The 18,869-nt window shown below is 34.4% G+C and overlaps 1 protein-coding gene across 8 annotated transcripts in view; it reads left to right on the plus strand.

The window, feature by feature from the left end:
• The window catches only part of SS18 (SS18 subunit of BAF chromatin remodeling complex), a 95,958-nt gene extending 79,567 nt beyond the window's left edge, over positions 1-16,391 (plus strand). For 6 of the 8 annotated variants that reach the window (XM_082698897.1, XM_082698899.1, XM_082698896.1 and 3 more), the window contains one exon: positions 14,609-16,391. In XM_082698897.1, coding sequence (XP_082555023.1) covers positions 14,609-14,635 — 27 coding nt within the window. In that variant the 3' untranslated portion in view covers positions 14,636-16,391. Of the gene's footprint in view, positions 1-9,080; positions 9,151-14,608 lie in introns of all 8 variants that reach the window. The other 2 variants (XR_014302742.1, XR_014302743.1) reach the window with 1 other exon arrangement.
• Positions 16,392-18,869: the final 2,478 nt, after the last annotated feature.

Here is an 18,869-nt window from a genome sequence, read left to right on the forward strand (position 1 = left end):
TACTGTAGATAAATACCCATGGTGTTTAGGTAGATGCCAGCCACATTTCCTTTCCCACTAGAAAAGGCTATGAGGGGGCACCTGGATGGCTCAATGGGTTAAAGCCTCTGCCTTCAGCTCAGGGCATGATCCCAGGGTCCTGGGATCAAGCCCTGCATCAGGCTTTCTGCTCAGCAGGGAGCCTGCTTCCCCTCCCCTCTCTCCCTGTCTGCCTCTCTGCCTACTTGTGATCTCTCTGTCAAATAAATGAATAAAATCTTAAAAAAAAAAAGTCTATGAGGAGGGACCATCTTAGCTACTCTAGTGTTAGTCTGTCCACATTTATCAAGGGTTTTTACCTTATCTATATCCCCCAACCCAAACACTTGTTGGTCTCTTCATTTTAGGGGAGGTATTAGATAGTGTTAGTATTAGACAGATAGACTTATTAGATAGATAGAAGTATTAGATATTAGATAGTATCTTCAAGATAGTGAAGGATTAGAAAACTGATACAGATTCTTAAATCCAATAGTAATATAATTATCGTGGTGGTTTAGGCAGATGATTCTTAGAGCAGGGTGCATGATGAACTAAAAGAGGGGAAAAATTGAGAGAGAAATCATTGCTAGAGGCTGTTGCTTCTCCATTAATTTTTTTCTATCTCAGAAATAGCTGCTTGATTCTTTCAGTTCCATAGTCTAAAAAGCTCGAGTCATCCTGGCTCCCCTCTTTTTTGTAAATCAAGTATCTTGTCAACCAGCAATTCTCATCACCTTTTCCTTCAGAATTTATCCAGTATCTAGCTGTTTTTTACAACCTCTTGCTCTTACCCAAGTCAAAGTTATAACTGTCACTCACTTGGACTATTGCAATTATCTTCCTTCTTGGTCTTCCTGCTTTCATTGTAGCTCCGCTATAGAATATGCTCCACATAGGACCCAGAATGATCTTTTAAAAACATTTTAAAATATTTAAAATTTTAAAAATGATCTTTTTTAAAAAAAGATGCTTTTAAAAAAAATTTATTTATTTGATGGAGAGAGAGAGCAAAGGGGCATAAGCAGGGAGAGTGGCAGCAGTAGAGGGAGAAGCAGGCTCCCCACCCCCCCCCCACCCCCAAACAGGGAGCCCAATGTAGGACTCAATCCCAGGAGCCTGGGATCATGACCTGAGTTGAAGGCAATTGCTTAACTAATTGAGCCACCCAGGCATCCCAAAAACATTAGTTGCTTTTTTTTTTTTTTTTTTAATATTTTACTTATTTATTTGACAGAGATCACAAGTAGGCAGAGAGGCAGGCAGAGAGAGAGAGGGGGAAGCAGGCTCCCTGTGGTGCAGAGAGCCTGATGCGGGGCTTGATCCCAGGACCCTGGGAATCATGACTGAGCCGAAGGCAGAGGCTTTAACCCACTGAGCCACCCAGGTGCCCCAACATTAGTTGCTTTTAAAGCCACAGCTCAAAGCCCTGTGGTGACTTCAGTCTTATAGTGAAAGCTAGATCTTTTTTTTTTTTTTTAAGATTTTATTTATTTATTTGAGAGAGAGAGACAGTGAGAGAGAGCATGAGCGAGGAGAAGGTCAGAGGGAGAAGCAGACTCCCCATGGAGCTGGGAGCCCGATGCGGGACTCCATCCCGGGACTCCGGGATCATGACCTGAGCCGAAGGCAGTCGTCCAACCAACTGAGCCACCCAGGTGTCCCGTGAAAGCTAGATCTGATAATGACCTACAGAGCCCTACATGCCTTGTGCCCCCTCATTTGTCCCACCACCTCATCTCTGTTTATAGCTGCCCTCATTTAGTTTGCTTCAGTCACCGTGGCTTGTTTGCTGTTCCGATACAGATCAATTATATTTCTCCCTGTTCACTGCACCCTTTATTGCCCAAACTCTTCCCCAATAACTTGCAATGTGTGGGTTCCTCACTTACTTCCAGTTTCTGCTCTGATGTCTCACCATGTCATATCAAGAAGTCCTTCACAGTCTACCTATTTAAAATAGTAACATCCTTGGACCCCTTGGTGGCTCAGTCGGTTGAATGTCCGATTCTTGATTTCAGCTCAGGTTATGATCTCAGGGTTGTGAGATCAAGCCCCACGTCGAGCACCTAGCTGGTGCCCTCTCTCTAAAATAAATAAATAAATATTTAAAAATAGTAACATCCTCTATTGCCTTGCTTTGCAGTAGGCCCCCCCTTACCCACAAAGGATACATTCTAGTTCCCTCAGTAAATACCCAAAACTACAGTTCCCTCAGTAAATACCCAAAACTACTCTGTATATACCATGTTTTTCTTATGTATATATATTTATGATAAAATTTAATTTATGAATTAGGTATAGTAAGAAATTAGCAGCAATAAAGAATAATAAAAACAATTATAACAATATACTATAATAAAAGTTATACAAATGGGGGCACCTGGGTGGCTCAGTGGATTAAAGCCTTTGCCTTCGGCTCAGGTCATGATCCCGGGGTCCTGGGATCGAGCTCCACATCAGGCTCTCTCCTCCTTGGGGAGCCTGCTTCCTCCTCTCTCTCTTTCTGCCTGCCTCTCTGCCTACTTGTGATCTCTGTCTGTCAAATAAATAAATAAAATCTTAAAAAAAAAAAAAAAAAAAAAAAAAAAGTTATACAAATGTGGTCTTTCTCAAAATATTTTTTACTGTATTGTATTCACCTTTCTTATGATGATGTGGGCTGATAAAATGCCTACGTGCTGAGGTGAAGTGAGGGGAGTGACATAGACATTATGTTGTAGTGTTCGGCTGCTCTTGACCTTCTGAAGATGTGTCAGGAAGATCTTCTACTATTGGACCACAGCTGACCACTGGTAAATGAAACTACAGAAAGCAAAAGTAAAACCATGGATAAGGAGAGGACTATTATATTTCGCCACCCTTCTGTATTTAGACAACTTTATTGAAGTGTTATTGATGTGCCAGAAAATGCACATATTAAAAGTGTACTATTTGATATTTTTTGATGGGTCAGTCTTTTGAGTTTTACCTATTTCTAACAACGATGTATAATGATAGGTCATTATGCTTTTCATTTTTACGTCCCAAAGGACAGGTGATAGTGACTTATCATGTACTTCTTTTCCATCTGTATATCTTTTCTGAAATGTCTGGTCAAATCTTTTGCTTATTTTAAAATTCAGTTCCTTATTTTCTTGCTGTTGAGTATTGAGAGGTCTTTCTATATTGTACATACAGGTCCTTTATCAGGTATATAGTGTGCAAATATTTTTAACCAATACATAGCTTCTCTTTTCATTCTTTCAGCATTTTCTTTTGAAGAGAGGAACTTTAAAATTTTTATGAAGTCCTATTTATCAACTTTTTCTTTTGTAGATCATATAGATATTGATATTATATGTAGGAAATCTTTACCTAATTCAGAGTCACAAAGATTTTCTCCTCATTCTTTATTTTAGAAGCATTATATTTTTAACTTTACATTTAAATCTATAATCATTTTAAGTTAATTTTTGTAGGAAGCATAAATTAGAGTTTGTATTTTTGTTTTCAAATGGATAGCTTATTTTCTGAGCACCATTTGTTGAAAAGACTGTCCTTTCTCTACTGAATTGCCTTTGAACCTTTGCTGAAAATCATAAATATGTCTGTTTCTGGATTGATCTATTTATTAGTCTTTATGTCAATACCTCTTTATTACTATAGTTTTATAGTAAGTTGTGAAATTAGGTGATGTTAGTTTTCTAACTTTGTTCTTTTTCAGAGTTGTTTAGGCATATTTTTTTTTAAGATTTTTTTTGTTGTTATTTGAACAGAGAACACAAGTAGACAGAGAGGCAGGCAGAGAGAGAGAGAGGAGGAAGCAGGTTCCCTGCTGAGCAGAGGCCCCGATGCGGGGCTCGATCCCAGGATCCTGGGATCATGACCTTAGCCAAAGGCAGAGGCTTTAACCCACTGGGCCACCCAGGTGCCCCACTACTGTAAATTAATTTCAATTTATAGTTGTTAATTGCTATATATAAAAGTATACTTATTTTTATTTTTTAAAAGATTTTATTTATTTGAGAGAGAATGAGAGAGAGTGAGCATGAGAGGGGGAAGTTCAGAGGGAGAAGCAGACCTCCTGCTGAGCAGGGAACCTAATCTGGGACTCGATCCCAGGACCCTGGGATCATGACCGGAGCCTAAGGCAGACACTTAACTCACTGAGCCACCTAGGCATCCTTTTTGAAGGAGCCTTCTTCAGTTTTCTTGAAGGATTTGTGTAAAGTTGTTATTATTCCTTTTAAAATGTTTGGTACTATTTATCAGTGAAGCTATTTGAGCCTGGATTTTCTTTGCAGGAAGGTCTTGTTTTTTTGTTTTTTTTTTTTTTTTTTAATTTTTATTTTTTATTTTTTATAAACATATAATATATTTTTTATTTTTTATAAAATAAATAATTTTTTATAAAATATTATATTTTTTATTTTTTATAAACTTATATTTTTATCCCCAGGGGTACAGGTCTGTGAATCTGTAAGAAGATTTTTAATTACAAATTTATTTTCTTTATTAGACATAGGCATATTCAGGTTATCTGTTTTTTCTTGAGGAGATATTTGTATTTTTTTTAAAGATTTTATTTATTTATTTGAATGAGAGATACAGAGAGAGCACAAAAGGCAGAGTGGCAGGGAGAGGGAGAAGCAGGCTCCCCAATGAGCAGGGAGGCTGATGTGGGGCTCAATCCCAGGACCCTGGGATCATGACCTGAGCTGAAGGCAGCTGCTTAATCGACTGAGCCACCAAGTGCCCCTGTATTTTTTTTTTTTTAAGATTTTATTTATTTATTTATTTGAGAGAGAGAGAGAAAGAGAGAAAGAGAAAGAGCATGAGAGGGAGAAGGTCAGAGGAAGAAGCAGACTCCCTGCTGAGCAGGGAGCCCAATGTGGTACTTGATTCAGGGACTCTGGGATCATGACCTGAGCTGAAGGCAGTTGCTTAACCAACTGAGCCACTGAGGTGCCTGAGATATTTGTATTTACTAAGGGATTTATCCATTTCATTTGTTGTGTTGAATGATTCCCTTTTTATCCTTTTTAGTATCTCTAGTATCAATAGTGATCTCTCTTCCATTTCTGATATTGGTAATGTGTATCCACTCTCTCTTTTTTTTTCCTCCCAAGTAATTTGGCTGCCTGTTTTATGTACTTCCATTGGTCTTCTCAGAGAGCCAGCTTTTTTTTTTTTTTATAGATTTCCCCCCTCCCCCTGCCCCACCTCTGTTTGTTTTTCTTTTTTTCCTTGATTTCTGCCCTCTTCATTATTATTTCTTTTCTCCTGCTTGCTTTGGGTTTCATTTGTTCTTCTTTTCCGATTTCCTAAGGGTAATAGCTGAATTCCCATTCATAAAAGAACCGCCCTCCTTCCTAATTTAGGTGTTGATTGCTGTAAGTTCCCCTCTATGTACTTCTTTTAACTGTTTAGTGCACAGATTTTTTTATGTTGTATTTTTATTAACAGTTGAAAATATTTTCTGATTTTGCTTTTGATTTCTTCTTTGATCCAAGTGTTATTTAGAAGTATATGATTTAGTTTTTAAATATTAGGAGATTTTCCAGATATTTTGCTCTCACTGATTTCTCATTTAATTCCATCATCATAATTCTATCAACATAACTTCTACGTTTATTGAGACTTATTACTTTATGGCCCACAATATGGTCTGTGAGGATGTTCTGTAAACTTTAGATCAAGTTGGTTGATAGTGTTCAAGTCTCCTATATCTTAGCTGATTTTCTTTCTGCTCTATTAGTTATTTAAAAAAACACATTAGATCTCTGGCTATAATTGTGTGTTTGTCTATTTTTCCTTGCAGTTCTGTCCATTTTTGCTTCATGAATCTTAGTGCTACCTTTTTAAGGTTTTTACATTTTTAGGAATTTTATGTCTTAATTTATTCCTTTACTATTATGAAATAACTTCCTTTTCCATGATAATATTCTTTGCTCTGCGATCCTTTTGGTGTTAATATAGCCACACCAACTTTCTTTGGATTATTGATAGAACTACATATCTTTTTTTACTTTTTTATTACTAGTTTTTTTAAGATTTTAGTTTTAAGTAATCTGCATCCAACGTGGGGCTCATATGTACAACCCCAAAATCAAAAGTTTCATGTTCTACCAACTGAGCCAGGCAGGTACCCCTTATCCCTTTATTTTTAACATATTGGTGTTTTCTTATGTTTAAATTGTATTTCATGAAGGCAGCATTTGTGAAGTCTTGCTTTTTTATCCAGTATGACAATCTGCCTTTTAATGGAGGGGCTTTGAACATTATGTTTTTTTATGTGATTGTGGATTTGACTGAATCTATCATCTTGATTTTTACCCCTTTTTTGTACGTTATTTTGAACTTTTCTCCTTAAAAAAAACTACGTTTACTGATAAAATTCACATGCCATTCAATTAACTCAGCCATTTTAGAGTATACCATTCATTGGGATTTTTTTTTTTTTTAAGTTTTTTTTTTTTTTTTTTTAAGTTTGTTCATTTTTCTCTAAACATCCAGCCCTAGGAAACAAGTAGTTTACTTTCAGTCTGTATAGATTTTCTTACTCTGGATATTTGAGATACATGGAGTTATGCCATAGGTGGTATTTTGTGATTGGCTTCTTTCACTCAGTGTGATGTTTTCAAGGTTCACCCATTTTGTAGCATATTTTAGGTAATAATATACCACCTATGTGTAGTATAAAGCCTTTCAATAGTTTACTTCCATTTCGTCTCAACTTTTGTGCCATTATTGTAATTTTGTTTGTACATGTTATAAACTATTGCATATGGAATTTATTTTGTTTTTTAAAAAAGCAATTATCCTTTAAAGATACTTAAATAATAAGAAAAAATCTTATATATTTACTATTTCTGGTACTCTTGATGCCTATGGTAGATTCATAGTTCCATCTGGTGTCATTTTCCTTTGTGTGAAGGAAAGGAAATTGTTTCTAATATTTATTGTAACACAGGCCTTCAGTTCATGTATGTTTGAGATAGTGTTTATTTCTCTTCCATTATTAAAAAATATTTATTCTTGGTATAGAATTCTCTTTTTGTTTATTTGTTTTGTTTTTGTTTTGTTTTGTATTTTTACTTTCAACACTTTAAAAAATGTGGCTCCACTGTCTTCTTGCTTATATTATTTCCAAGGAGACATCTGCTGTTACTCTTCTCTTTCTTTTCTGGTAGTTGGTATTTCTTATTTTGGCTGTTTTTTTGAGATTTTTTCCCTTTGTGAAATTGTTTGGCTGTTTTTTCTGCATAGGGTTCACATATCTTTTTGGATTTCTGGCTTTATGGTTTTCATCAAATTTGGAAAAATTCTGACAAAGTATTTTTCCTTTTCTTACCCCTATATCCCTTTCTTTCCTCTCCAGTTACATGATTAGTTAACTCTAATTACATTTATATTTGACTCCTTAAACTTGCATCATAGTTCACTGATACTTTGTTTTTTATTTTCCTTTTTTGTTGCTTTATTTTGAGTAGTTTCTTCTGCTGTGTCTTAAAGTTCACTAATGTTTTCTTGTTCATTGTTTTATCTGCTTTTGATCCATTCCCAGGGATTTTTCATTTCTAGAATTTCATTTTGGGGTTTTTTCCTAGAATTTCAATTTGGGTCTTTGATGTCTCTGCCTAAATTTTTGAATATGTGTAATGCAGGTATGATAACTATTTTAATATCCTTTTCTGATAATTCTTAACATCTGGATCAGTTTTGATTGATTTTTTTTTTCTTTTCATTATGGGCCATTTTTCTCATTCTTTGTATGCATGATGTTTGATTATATGCCAGATATTATGAATGCCACTTTTACTTTGTTGGGTGGTGGATACATATGTATTCTTAGAAATATTCTTGAGCTTTGTTTTGGAATGCAGTTAAGTAATGTAGACATATCTTGATCTTATGGGGATTGCTTTTAAGGTTTTTAGGCAGGACCAAATTCCTGCTAAGTCACTTCGAGTACTCAACCCAATGCCCTTGAATTGTGAGATTTTTCACTCTGACTGGTAGGAATATGCACTATTTCTGTTTCTTTAAGAGTGCCAAGTATTGCTTCTTCTAATTCTTTTGGTTGTTTCTACTTGCATTTGCATATCAGTACTACACTGAGTATTCAAGAGAGTTCCTTTGCAGAGCTGTACAGTTCTCTTTCTATGCATTTCTCTCCTTTCTAGTACTCTGTCCTGTGAACTCTAGCCCCTGTTTTCTCTCCAGACTTTAAGCTTTTTGTCTTTAATTCAGATGCAGGCTTAGTTCCACTCCACACACTGCAGTGTAGAGACTTCTTGGTACAGTAAAATGTATAACCAGAGGGCTCACTTCATTTGTTTCCAGTTTCTCAAATTGCTGTTCTTCATTACCTTGTGTCCTGAATGCGAACATTTCATATGTTTTGAGTGGTTTTGGGGCAAATCCATCTTGACTGGAAAGCATGTTTTAATTTTTTTTAAATAGGCTTTATTGTTTTGAGCAGTTTTAGGTTCAGAACAAAATAGAGCACTAAGTACAGAGAGTTTTCATATAAATCCTACCCATAAATATTTATAGCCTCTCCTGCTATCAGCATCCCAGAGTGGTCCGTTTGTCATAATCAGTGAACTCAGACTGAAGAGATCATTATCACCCCAAGTCTATAGTGTCCATTAGGGTTCACTCTTGGTGTCGTACATTTTGACAAATGTATAATGACATGTATTGACCATTATAGTATCATATAGAATTGTTTCATTGCCCTAAAAATCCTCTGTGCTCCCCTATTTATCTCTCTCTCCCCCCTAACCCCTGGCAAACAATGATCTTTTTACTGTCTTCATATTTTTGCCTTTTTTAAATGTCATATACTTGGAATCATGTAGTACGTAGCCTTTTCATTTCACTGGCATTTCATTTAGTAATATGCATTTAAGTCCTTCTCATGGCTTGATAGCATATTTCTTTTTAGTGCTGAGTAATACTCCATTGTCTGGATGTACTGAAGTCTGTTTTTCCATTCGTTTTTTGAAAGATATCTTGGTTGCTTCCAAATTTTGGCAATTATGAATAAAACTGCTATAAACTTCCATGTGCAGGTTTTTGTGTGGGCATAAATTTTCAACTCATTTGGATAAAAACCAAGGAGCACGCTTGCTGGATTATATGGTAAGAGTCTATTTAGTTTTGTGAGAATCTGCCAAACTGTCTTCCATAGTGGCTGTCGCATTTTGCATTCTCAGCAGCAATCTCATTCTACATCCTTGCCAACATTTGGTGTGGTTAGTGTTCAGAATCTTGGCGATTCTAATCTTGGTAGTGGTATCTAATTGTTTTAATTTGCATTTCCCTAATAACATGATGTGGACATCTTTTCATACACTTACTTGACATCTTTATATCTTTAGTGAGATGTCAGTTCAGATCTTGGCCCATATTTTAATTGGGTTGTTTGTTTTCTTATTGTTGGATTTTTAGAGTTTTTTGTATATTTTGTATAGTAGTCCTTATCAGATGTGCCTTTTGTAAGGCTTGTATTGTCTTCATGGCTTGTTTTCTCATTCCTTTGACATTGTCTTCTGCAGAGTACAAAAGTTTACTTTTAATGAAGTCCATCTTATCAGTTATTTCTTTCATGGATTATGCCTTTGGTATTGTATCTAAAAAGTCATTACCAAATTCAAATTACCTAGTTTTCTTCTGTGTTATCGTCTACGAGTTTTATTCTTGTGTATTTTCCATTTAGGTCTGTGGTCCAGTTTGAGTTAATTCTGTGAAGGGTTGAGGATCTCTGTCTTGTTTTCACTTTTTTGCCTGTGGATATCCAGTTGTTCTAGCACCATTTGTTGAAAAGACTCTTTGCTCCATTGCATTACCTTTGCTTCTTTGTCAAAGATCAGTTTATTACAGTTATGTGGCTTTATTTCTGGGCTCTCTTTAATGTTCTATTGATCTATTTTTCTGTTCTTTCACCAGTACCAACCACGCTGTCTTGATTGCTGTAGCTTTATAGTAAGTCTTAAAGTCAGAACTATCAGTACTCTGGCTTTGTTCTTCTTCAATATTGTGTGGCTATCCTGGGTCTTCTACCTCTTGCAGTAAATGTTAGAATCAATCTGTCAGTGACCACAAATAACTTGTTGAGATTTGATTGGGATTGTGTTGAATCTTTAAATTACATAAGGAAGAATTGACATTTTAACAATATTGATTTTCTTATCCATGAACATGTAACATTTCTCCATTTATTTAGTTTATAAAAATTTTTTATCAGTTTTTTAGTTTGTCTCATGTACATTTTATACATATTTTGTTAGATTTATACCCAATTTTCATTTTTGTGTTAGTATAAATGGTAGTGTTTTTCATTTCAAATTCCATTTGTTCATTGCGGGCATACAGGTAGGTGATTGACTTTTGTATGTTAACTTGTATCCTGTAACTTTGCTGATCAGTTTCAAAGATTTTTTTGTTGTTGTTGAATCTTTGGGGTTTTCTACCTAGATAATCCTATCATCTGCATGTTTCTTTTTCTTACTGCATAAGCTAGGAATTCTAGTACAGTGTTTGTAAAGGGGTGGTGAGAAGGGGACATCCTTGCCTGTTACTCATTTTAGAGGGAAAGTTTCATTAGTTATGTTAAATGCTTAAATATTTCAGTGTAGCATTTATCTCCATGTAATAGATTATGTATTATTTATTGTCATACTCTCTTCCCCTAGAATGTCAGTCCTTTAAAGACATCACCACTTCTGTTTTCTTACCACTGTTGAGTTTCCATCACCTAGTAGAACATAGCAATTAGCAGTAAATATTGATTAAAAAATAAAGTATAAATAAGTGAATAAATAAAGGCCTTTACTTCCTAAAATTTGAATGGTGCTTATAAGAATACTGAAAGAAATCCCTAAAAAGTATTGTGACAGAATAATTTTAAGACTTTTGTATGATTGGATAAATGAAAGAAAGAAATTGAAAGATGATTGGTATTGCTCAGGTTTCTAGGCTAGGGATGACTCTTTATTCTGTACACTCTCCTTCGACAATCTCATTTACTCACATGGTCTCAGTTTATGGTGATGTTGACTCTCGCTTCTCAAAATTAGATACCTACTGGACATCTCCACTTAGATGTCTTGGTTCAGCATAACCAAAACAAATTCACAATTTTTCTACCCAAACTTCCTCCTCCTTTCTGTTTTCTCTGTCAAAGAGAAGTATTATCATCAAGTAGAATGCCAAATGCCGCTTTAGATTTCTAGGTTTTCTCCCTCCATTTAACACACGACAGAATCTGTTAACCCTTTTTCCTAACATGTTTTTAAATCCATCCAGTTCTCTGAAATCACTGTCTTACCTTTATTGAGACCATCAACATCTTCTAGGTTCATCACAGCAGGATCCTTCTACGCTGTCTTCTTGCTTCCTTTCTCATTCATTCTTTACACCCTAGTCAGAGGAATTTTGTAATAAAAAAAAAAAAAATTGAAGCAACAGACATAGAGAAGCTGAGGTTTTAGAGAGTCGGAGTGATTTGCCCAAGATGATAGAGCCAAGAAGTGGAGTTGGCTGGCAAATTCTGAGCAACTAGAGCCTGTAGTGACTGACTAGAACATACTTTCTCAAGCTGCCTCCAGTAATATCAGTGAGTACTTGAGTATTATAGAGCATTTTCAGGTGTTCTTCTTTTTGAGGCGGAGATTATAATTACTCTTATTTGTTAGATGAGAAAATCAAGAAAGGAAGGATAAGTAACTTTCTCAAGGATAAGAAGCTGTTAAGTGGTAGAGTTAATGCTAGAAGTTGGTTTCTGGCTCCCAAACCCATACTTTTAATTCTGGAATTTGCTAATGGTTACAGATATACAGTACACTTTTTTGGGCTTGAGATTTGATTGGGTTGCAGTACTGTGATCAAGTCTGGGTCAACTCTTTAATTCTCATCTCAGTCTCATATTGTATAAAATGGAGATGGTATTTACTATATAGGTTGTAGATGGGCACAAAACATTTATTAGTGTCTGACACATGGTAAGGTCTTAGTTATTGAGATACAGAGATTGCTATATTGCTATGTATTGAGATTGCTATTATTATTAGCCACACTTCTTTCTGTTACGTCAGGCTCTGTGTTACCAAGTAATAGCATCTGCTTCTCATTATTGTATATTCCTTTTTATTGTCCACTTCCTTAAGTGTCCTATACCTGTTTTTCCAACATGCCTTTACGTTAGCTATTCCTTTATTTGAAGCGCCTCATTTTCTTTTTTCTGCTATTCAGAGTTTTACTGTTTTCTTAAGGTTTCCACCTTCTCAAATATTTTTCTAATTATTTTAGTTGTGTTTATCTTTTCATTTCTGAACTCTTGTAGAACTGCTGTAATTGTACTTTATTTATTTCTAAGTTTCACCTTCCCTGTTTTTCAAATTTATTATAGTGATGAGCATGTATTTGCTCCGTAAATGGTTATAATTGCTTGAATATAGTATTTGGCAGACATTATCTAAGAAGTCTTATGTGTGAGTGCTGGGCACTCTTCAGTACCTGGGGCCTCAGGATGGATAAGCCCTAGTGCCTACCTTCCCTACCCTCAAGTAATTCATAATATAGTAGATAAATTATAGCTTATATTTATATAGCACAGCAGTTCTTAACTTCTCTTCTGTTTTCACATCATTCATAATATGTGCAAGTCACTTTCATCATTAATATCACATTATACACATTTACTAGGGGAGCATTTCCCTCCAGCATTGAGGCTTACTTATTTATAATATTTTAAAATTTTTAAAAGTCCTTCCTCATGTCCTCTCTTATTTAAGTGTACTAACAAACAGATGAGGTAGGAATTAATGTAGCCGTGAATGGAAAGAAAATTGAGATCTAGAGATGGAGACATCAGAGTCACACCTTTTAAGTGTGAAAAAAATGAGTCTCAAGGATCTTTTTTAGACTCAGTTGGAAAGAGTTGGGACTTAGATTACCTAAATACTGAAGCTGAGTTTAGCAATTGAGTAAGAAGTTCCTGATGCTAAGCATTGACTTATATTTCTTATTTTAAACTTTGTTTTATAATAGTCTGTACACAAATACAAAAAAGAGGAGTATCATGGATCCTCGTGTATCTTATCAACCAACTTCAACAATTATCAACAGTTTGCTAATGCTGTTTTATATACCCCCAAGCTACTTTTTTTCTTTTAAGAGAATTTTAAAGCAAATTCTAGATTTGATACTCTACCCATAAATATTTCAAGATGAGCACTGACTTTAAATTTTGTTGAATTTACCTGTGGAAAGTACATTAATATTTTTTAAATGCCTTAATTCTCTTTATAATTTATTATTCAATTAGATATATAGTGGTGTTTAATAGATTTTCTTTTTTTTTTTTTAAGATTTTATTTATTTATTTGACAGAGAGAGATCACAGTCAGGCAGAGAGGCAGGCAGAGAGAGAGAGAGAGAGAGAGAGGGAAGCAGGCTCCCCGCTGAGCAGAGAGCCCGATGTGGGACTCGATCTCAGGACCCTGAGATCATGACCTGAGCCGAAGGCAGCGGCTTAACCCACTGAGCCACCCAGGCGCCCAATTTTCAAAAATATATATTTATTTGGATGGAAATGTAAAGTTTTAGGGTGTTATTTCTTAAGGCTTAGAAGTAGTTCAATTCTAGAATACTTTCTTGATATAAAATGATTAATATGACTTGGAGGGGGAAATTTTATCCAAAAGAAACAGTTAGCTGATTATGTGCTTCCTGTGAATACTGTTTTTTGAAAATAGGTGCTTTTAGGAACATCTTTTTTAAACACATCTAAGAAATCTTTCTTAAATATGTATTTTCTAGTAGGCTTTTCTTCTGCCATTCTTTTTCTTTTTCAGAGGAAGAGCTATTTCTTCTCTTCTCCAAAATCTAACCCTAACAGCTGTATACTGGACATTATTTACCTCCCTTGTAGAATTTCTGCTACTTCATTTATCTGTACTCTCTTTGTCTTTTCCATCCTGCCGGCCCACAGGCCTTCAAGTCTATCTTATTAAAAGCAACAAAAACAAAACAAACTTCTCTTGATTTTGTGTACCAGCTGCCTGTCTGAATGCCTTTGCTGACACTTTGTTGGCCTCAGGGAAAAGCCCAGCTCCTTTAGTATGGATGGAAGGTTCTTTTCCCTTTATCTTCCAGGCATCTTTCCATCCTTGCTACTGATTTCAAATACTATTGATGTTAATTTGTAATAGCAATTAATAATAAGCTAAACAGTCACAAAGTTGTTACACTATCTCTTAATTAATACACAGTACATACCACAGCAGGATTTAGAACCAGAACTCACTCATTCTTGCTCAATTCATTCAATAAAATTTACCAAACACTTAAATTCCTACTTTGTGAAAGATACTATTCTAGTTTCAAAGATTCTGAAATCCATTTGCATTGAATGTAATATCAGAAGCCGTTACAGAGTTACTATGTACTTAAATATGTAACAGTTTTGTTCGTTGTCAGTGAAGTCACTTTTGTGGTATGCCAGTGCTAAGATTTAAGAAAATTTTCTGTGCCTAGCTATTATGGTCAAACTATGCTCAAACCATTATCTAATTATATTTTTAAATTTATCTTTTAGGGACAGTATGGAAATTACCAGCAGTGAAAAAGTACTCACATTCCAATAGCCAGTATCTATTAGCAGCCATATTGTCACCTCAGCACTGTGGACACCTCTGTGTGAAGAGATTCTTCCATTCCATCTAGTTTTTGGAAAAACCTTGTGGATAAGTGGCTGTTTCCTCAGTAAGCAGCCTTTGTGGCTTAGTTGTAAAGGCTTTAGTAGCTAAAAAATACTCTTGATTTCACATTTCTACTCTAGATGGCAACATTGGACAGAAAATACAATGACATAACCAATTTGCAATGATTTGGGAACTGTGTTTCAAATGGACTGTTACAGACTGAAAGGTGTGAACAGCTTTGTATGTTTATGAAGGTTAAGGGAATTTAATACTTTTCCACAGATTCTTTTGTAAGGGGAAGAGGGAAATGTACACTTTTACAGCAGCAATATTTTGTATATTATGTTTATTTCATGTGGTGAATATGCAAGGCGGTACACTACGCATTGGACAGAATCCGAAATCCTCTGTTAAAATGTGGATTGGAGCATGGTGGATGCTTGATTGTGTTGGTCTCAAAATGGTGTACTATAAAAGATAAAGGTGAGGGAGAAGACAAAGCACACCATATGTCCACTGTTATGTTCTTTAGAGGAAATTCAGATCCCTTTTTATCTGTTAGATAATCAAGGGCACTGTGATAGTTTTGAGTAAAAAGACATTTTTTTAAAAGCTTTCCAGTTTTGTGGATTAAAACCTTTTTATAAAGATCATTTATAATACAGTTTTAAAATGTGAGGCAATAAGAATTATTTCATGTGGGATCTGAAGAATCTTGGTAGCAGTTTCATGTAAATGAAGTGGTAATTCTCTCCAAAAATAGCAATAACTGAAAATGGAAGTGTTAATTTTACTTTGAGTAATCAGGGAACTTAGTAAGTAATATCAAAGCATTTTTAAAATAATATCAGAGAGGAGTCAACATTGATCTAGTAATTTTATTTTTTAACATTAGAAGGACAGTTGGTTTATATAATAGAATAGTTCAGGAGACTTTACAAACCTTTATTTCAACTTCCTTCCCTGGAAATAATAACATTTATAAAAGGACACTCTTAAATTTTGCCCTTTTTATTTTGGTTAATGTAACACAAAGAGATGTTTAGGAAAATGCTTATTGATGAGGTTTATTCTGGTCTATATTAAAAGCATAGAGGTTGCATTCTAGATCACTTTGTTCATTAGCGTGGCATATTTAATCATATTTGAGACTGTCCTGTGCCTGATTATTTTAGCTAAATTCAGGGATATTGCATTGGGCAGGAAATCATGCATTGAAAAGTTTATAACCACAATTATTTAAGCATAATCTGAAAACATCTAGCCCAAAGGTAAGTTGCTATTTTCATCACAGTTGCCTATGCCCAGGGAATAAGATGTATTCTTTATAATTGAATTGGTTTTTCCCACTTCTAACTGGAAACAAAACAGAAGGGGTGCCATAAATTTGAATACGCAAAATGTACTGTTCTCAACATACTGTAATCAAAAGGAGGAATTTTAATGTGTTTCTGTGTGTGTATGAGAGAGTGTGTGTGTGTTTTAAGGTCTGAATAGAGTTTTTTTGAACTTGGTCAGTAGAAAATGGACATCAAGTTTGAACAGATAAAGCATGGACAGCCTTATTGTGATTGAAAATGCTTATAGGTTCTGTGCCAATTTTCCACCACTGTGTACTTTGTTGCTATTTAAAACTGTATCAACTCTAACGGAAGAATAAATTATTTGTGATTTTAATTTTCTCATTTGTTTCTTTAAATTAGATCTCTTTGACTCTCTTGTTTTGTCTGGAGACTTAGCTGTGGGTTTTTTATATAAGTTAGTCTGGTATAAGCAGACTATATTTGTATTCTAGGACTTTATCAAAATTCTCTTGCCATGCCCAAGTTAATTAGAATTAACTGTTCAGTAATCAGCATGTTGTGTGGGCTGTTTGTTATAGAATTCTTTCTCTGAAAATGAAGTCCATGAGGCTATAATCAAGATGACTGAATTAGATAAATGAGTTGAGGAGACAAAATTGTACTGAACCCAACCTGGTGTAGATATGTTATCTCATTTGAAATAAGCTCAACTGACATTAAGAAATAATTTGTCTTGCCAACCCATCTTCTGTTGTCTTATTCTCCTTTTAATGGAAACTAAAATTGCAATTTTAATAAGCAGAATTTCCTCCAGGACTTTCTTCCTAGAGACTAGTGCATTTGCAAGGTTTAATTGTTTTATAACAGTCCTATTTCGTAAAAGTTTTTAATTGGTGGTGACAAAAATTACCTTACTCCTTTGACACCTAGTAAGAAGACTGACTATACCGGGAGCTTTCTACCAAATTTGACATCCCTGTATAGACTGTATTTCCCAAAACTGAAGTTATTATTTTATCAAAATGTATTATAATGAAGAAATATCATGCCATCCTATAAAATTCTGGAAACAAAAGGTTACTAAAAAATGAGTCTGGTAATTATTGATCAACATTTTGAAATACTTAACTGTACTAGTGTAGTTGTTTAGGAATATATTAGCATTATTCTGTAGAACTGCGGTGGCACATTGTTTTTGGCACATGTTTTTTGTTTTTAATTTTTTTAGTGGAATACTCTAACAGAAGCCAAAGTAGCGAGGATATTACAGTGGGCCCCATGGACAATTAACCTAACTTGGGTAACTAGTTCACTTAGAAGCGATGGCTAATTTTGTGTTATCTATACACCAACCCACAAATGGAAGCAAACACTACATCCTTGAATTATTTCACTGAGTACCTCTAAGTACATTTGACCCTTGAATAATATGGGTTTTAACTGCATGGGTCCCCTTACATGTGGATGTTTTTTTTGATAAATGTAGTACTGAGTTATAAATTGAATTTTTTCTTCTTTATGATTTTCTTAACAGTTTCTTTTCTCTAGCTTACTTTATTATAAACTACAGTATATAATACATATACAAAATACGATCAACTGTTTATGTTATTGGTAAGGCTTCTGGTCAGCAGGAGGCCATTAGTAGCTATGTTTTTGGTGAATAAAAAGTTATACGTGGATTTTTGACTGTGGTAGCCAGTTGGTGCCCCTAACTCCTTTGTTTTTCAAGGGAGTTAACTATACTATTTGAAAAACACTTTGGTACCAGGACTCTTCCTGCTCTTGAAATTTTGTAATTTCAGTATTCCTGATTAGAAACCATCTCAAAATTTGTATGAATAAACCACTGCTCTTTCTTTTACTTAAAAAAGTAATTTGTGTTAAATAATTAAGACAGTAGTAAAAACAGATTACATGAAAAGTGAACATGCTCCATAATTTCATCTCTTAAAGTTAATGGTTGTTAAAAGGTTTGATACATTCCTTCCAACTTGATTTTAAACACATAAGCCATTTCAAGAAAAATGGAATTATATACTAGCCATACTATTTTGTAACTTCCTTTTTTTTTTTTAATGTTAGAAATATCTTGAATGCTCCCTATTCTGTGTTGTTCTTAATTTTTTTTATATTGGGAAAACAAAGCTTTCATAAGCGATCTGTCAAAGGTTTGTTTTTTTTTGTTTTTAGTTTTTGTTTTTGGTATGCTTGTTGAGATATTTCTATTTGGTAAAATTTGATTAGGTGTAAAGCTATGTACATTTTAAAAAATATCCTCCTAAGAAAATAAATCCTGGCCAGCACCAGAATATTAGCCTTGTTAATTTTTACAGTTGTATTAGGCTTTAAAAAGTGCTATTTTAGGATTAAATTTTAATTACATTTGATTTATTTGTGATTGTGAACATCTTTTCAAATGCTTAACAACACTTCACTAGTTTTAGATGCAAAATGCCTCTTTAATGTCCTTTGTTCATTTTTCTTTTGGGATGTTTACTGTGTAAGAGAGGAAATAATATAAATACATATGTACTAATATATATAATTATATATAGTTCTCTATGCAAATACTAATCTTGTGTTTTCTATATGTTGCACATCTCCTCAGTCTGTTCATTATTTATTAACTTAGATTATGATGTCTTTTACTGTATTGAAGTTTTAAGATTTCACATATTCAATTTCATAGCTTCTTGCAACCTCCCTGACTTGGGAATTTATTTTTAAAAATTTCCTTTTTTGCTTCCATTTTTCTAAAATTTGATTGTACCTGGTAAGGTTTAGAGCAATAACTTTTTTCCTATGTGGATAATTGGTTGTTTCAATATTACTTATTGAATAAACCAAC

Source organism: Mustela nivalis (assembly GCF_964662115.1).
Source record: "Mustela nivalis genome assembly, chromosome: 14".
Taxonomy (NCBI): Eukaryota; Metazoa; Chordata; class Mammalia; order Carnivora; family Mustelidae; genus Mustela; species Mustela nivalis.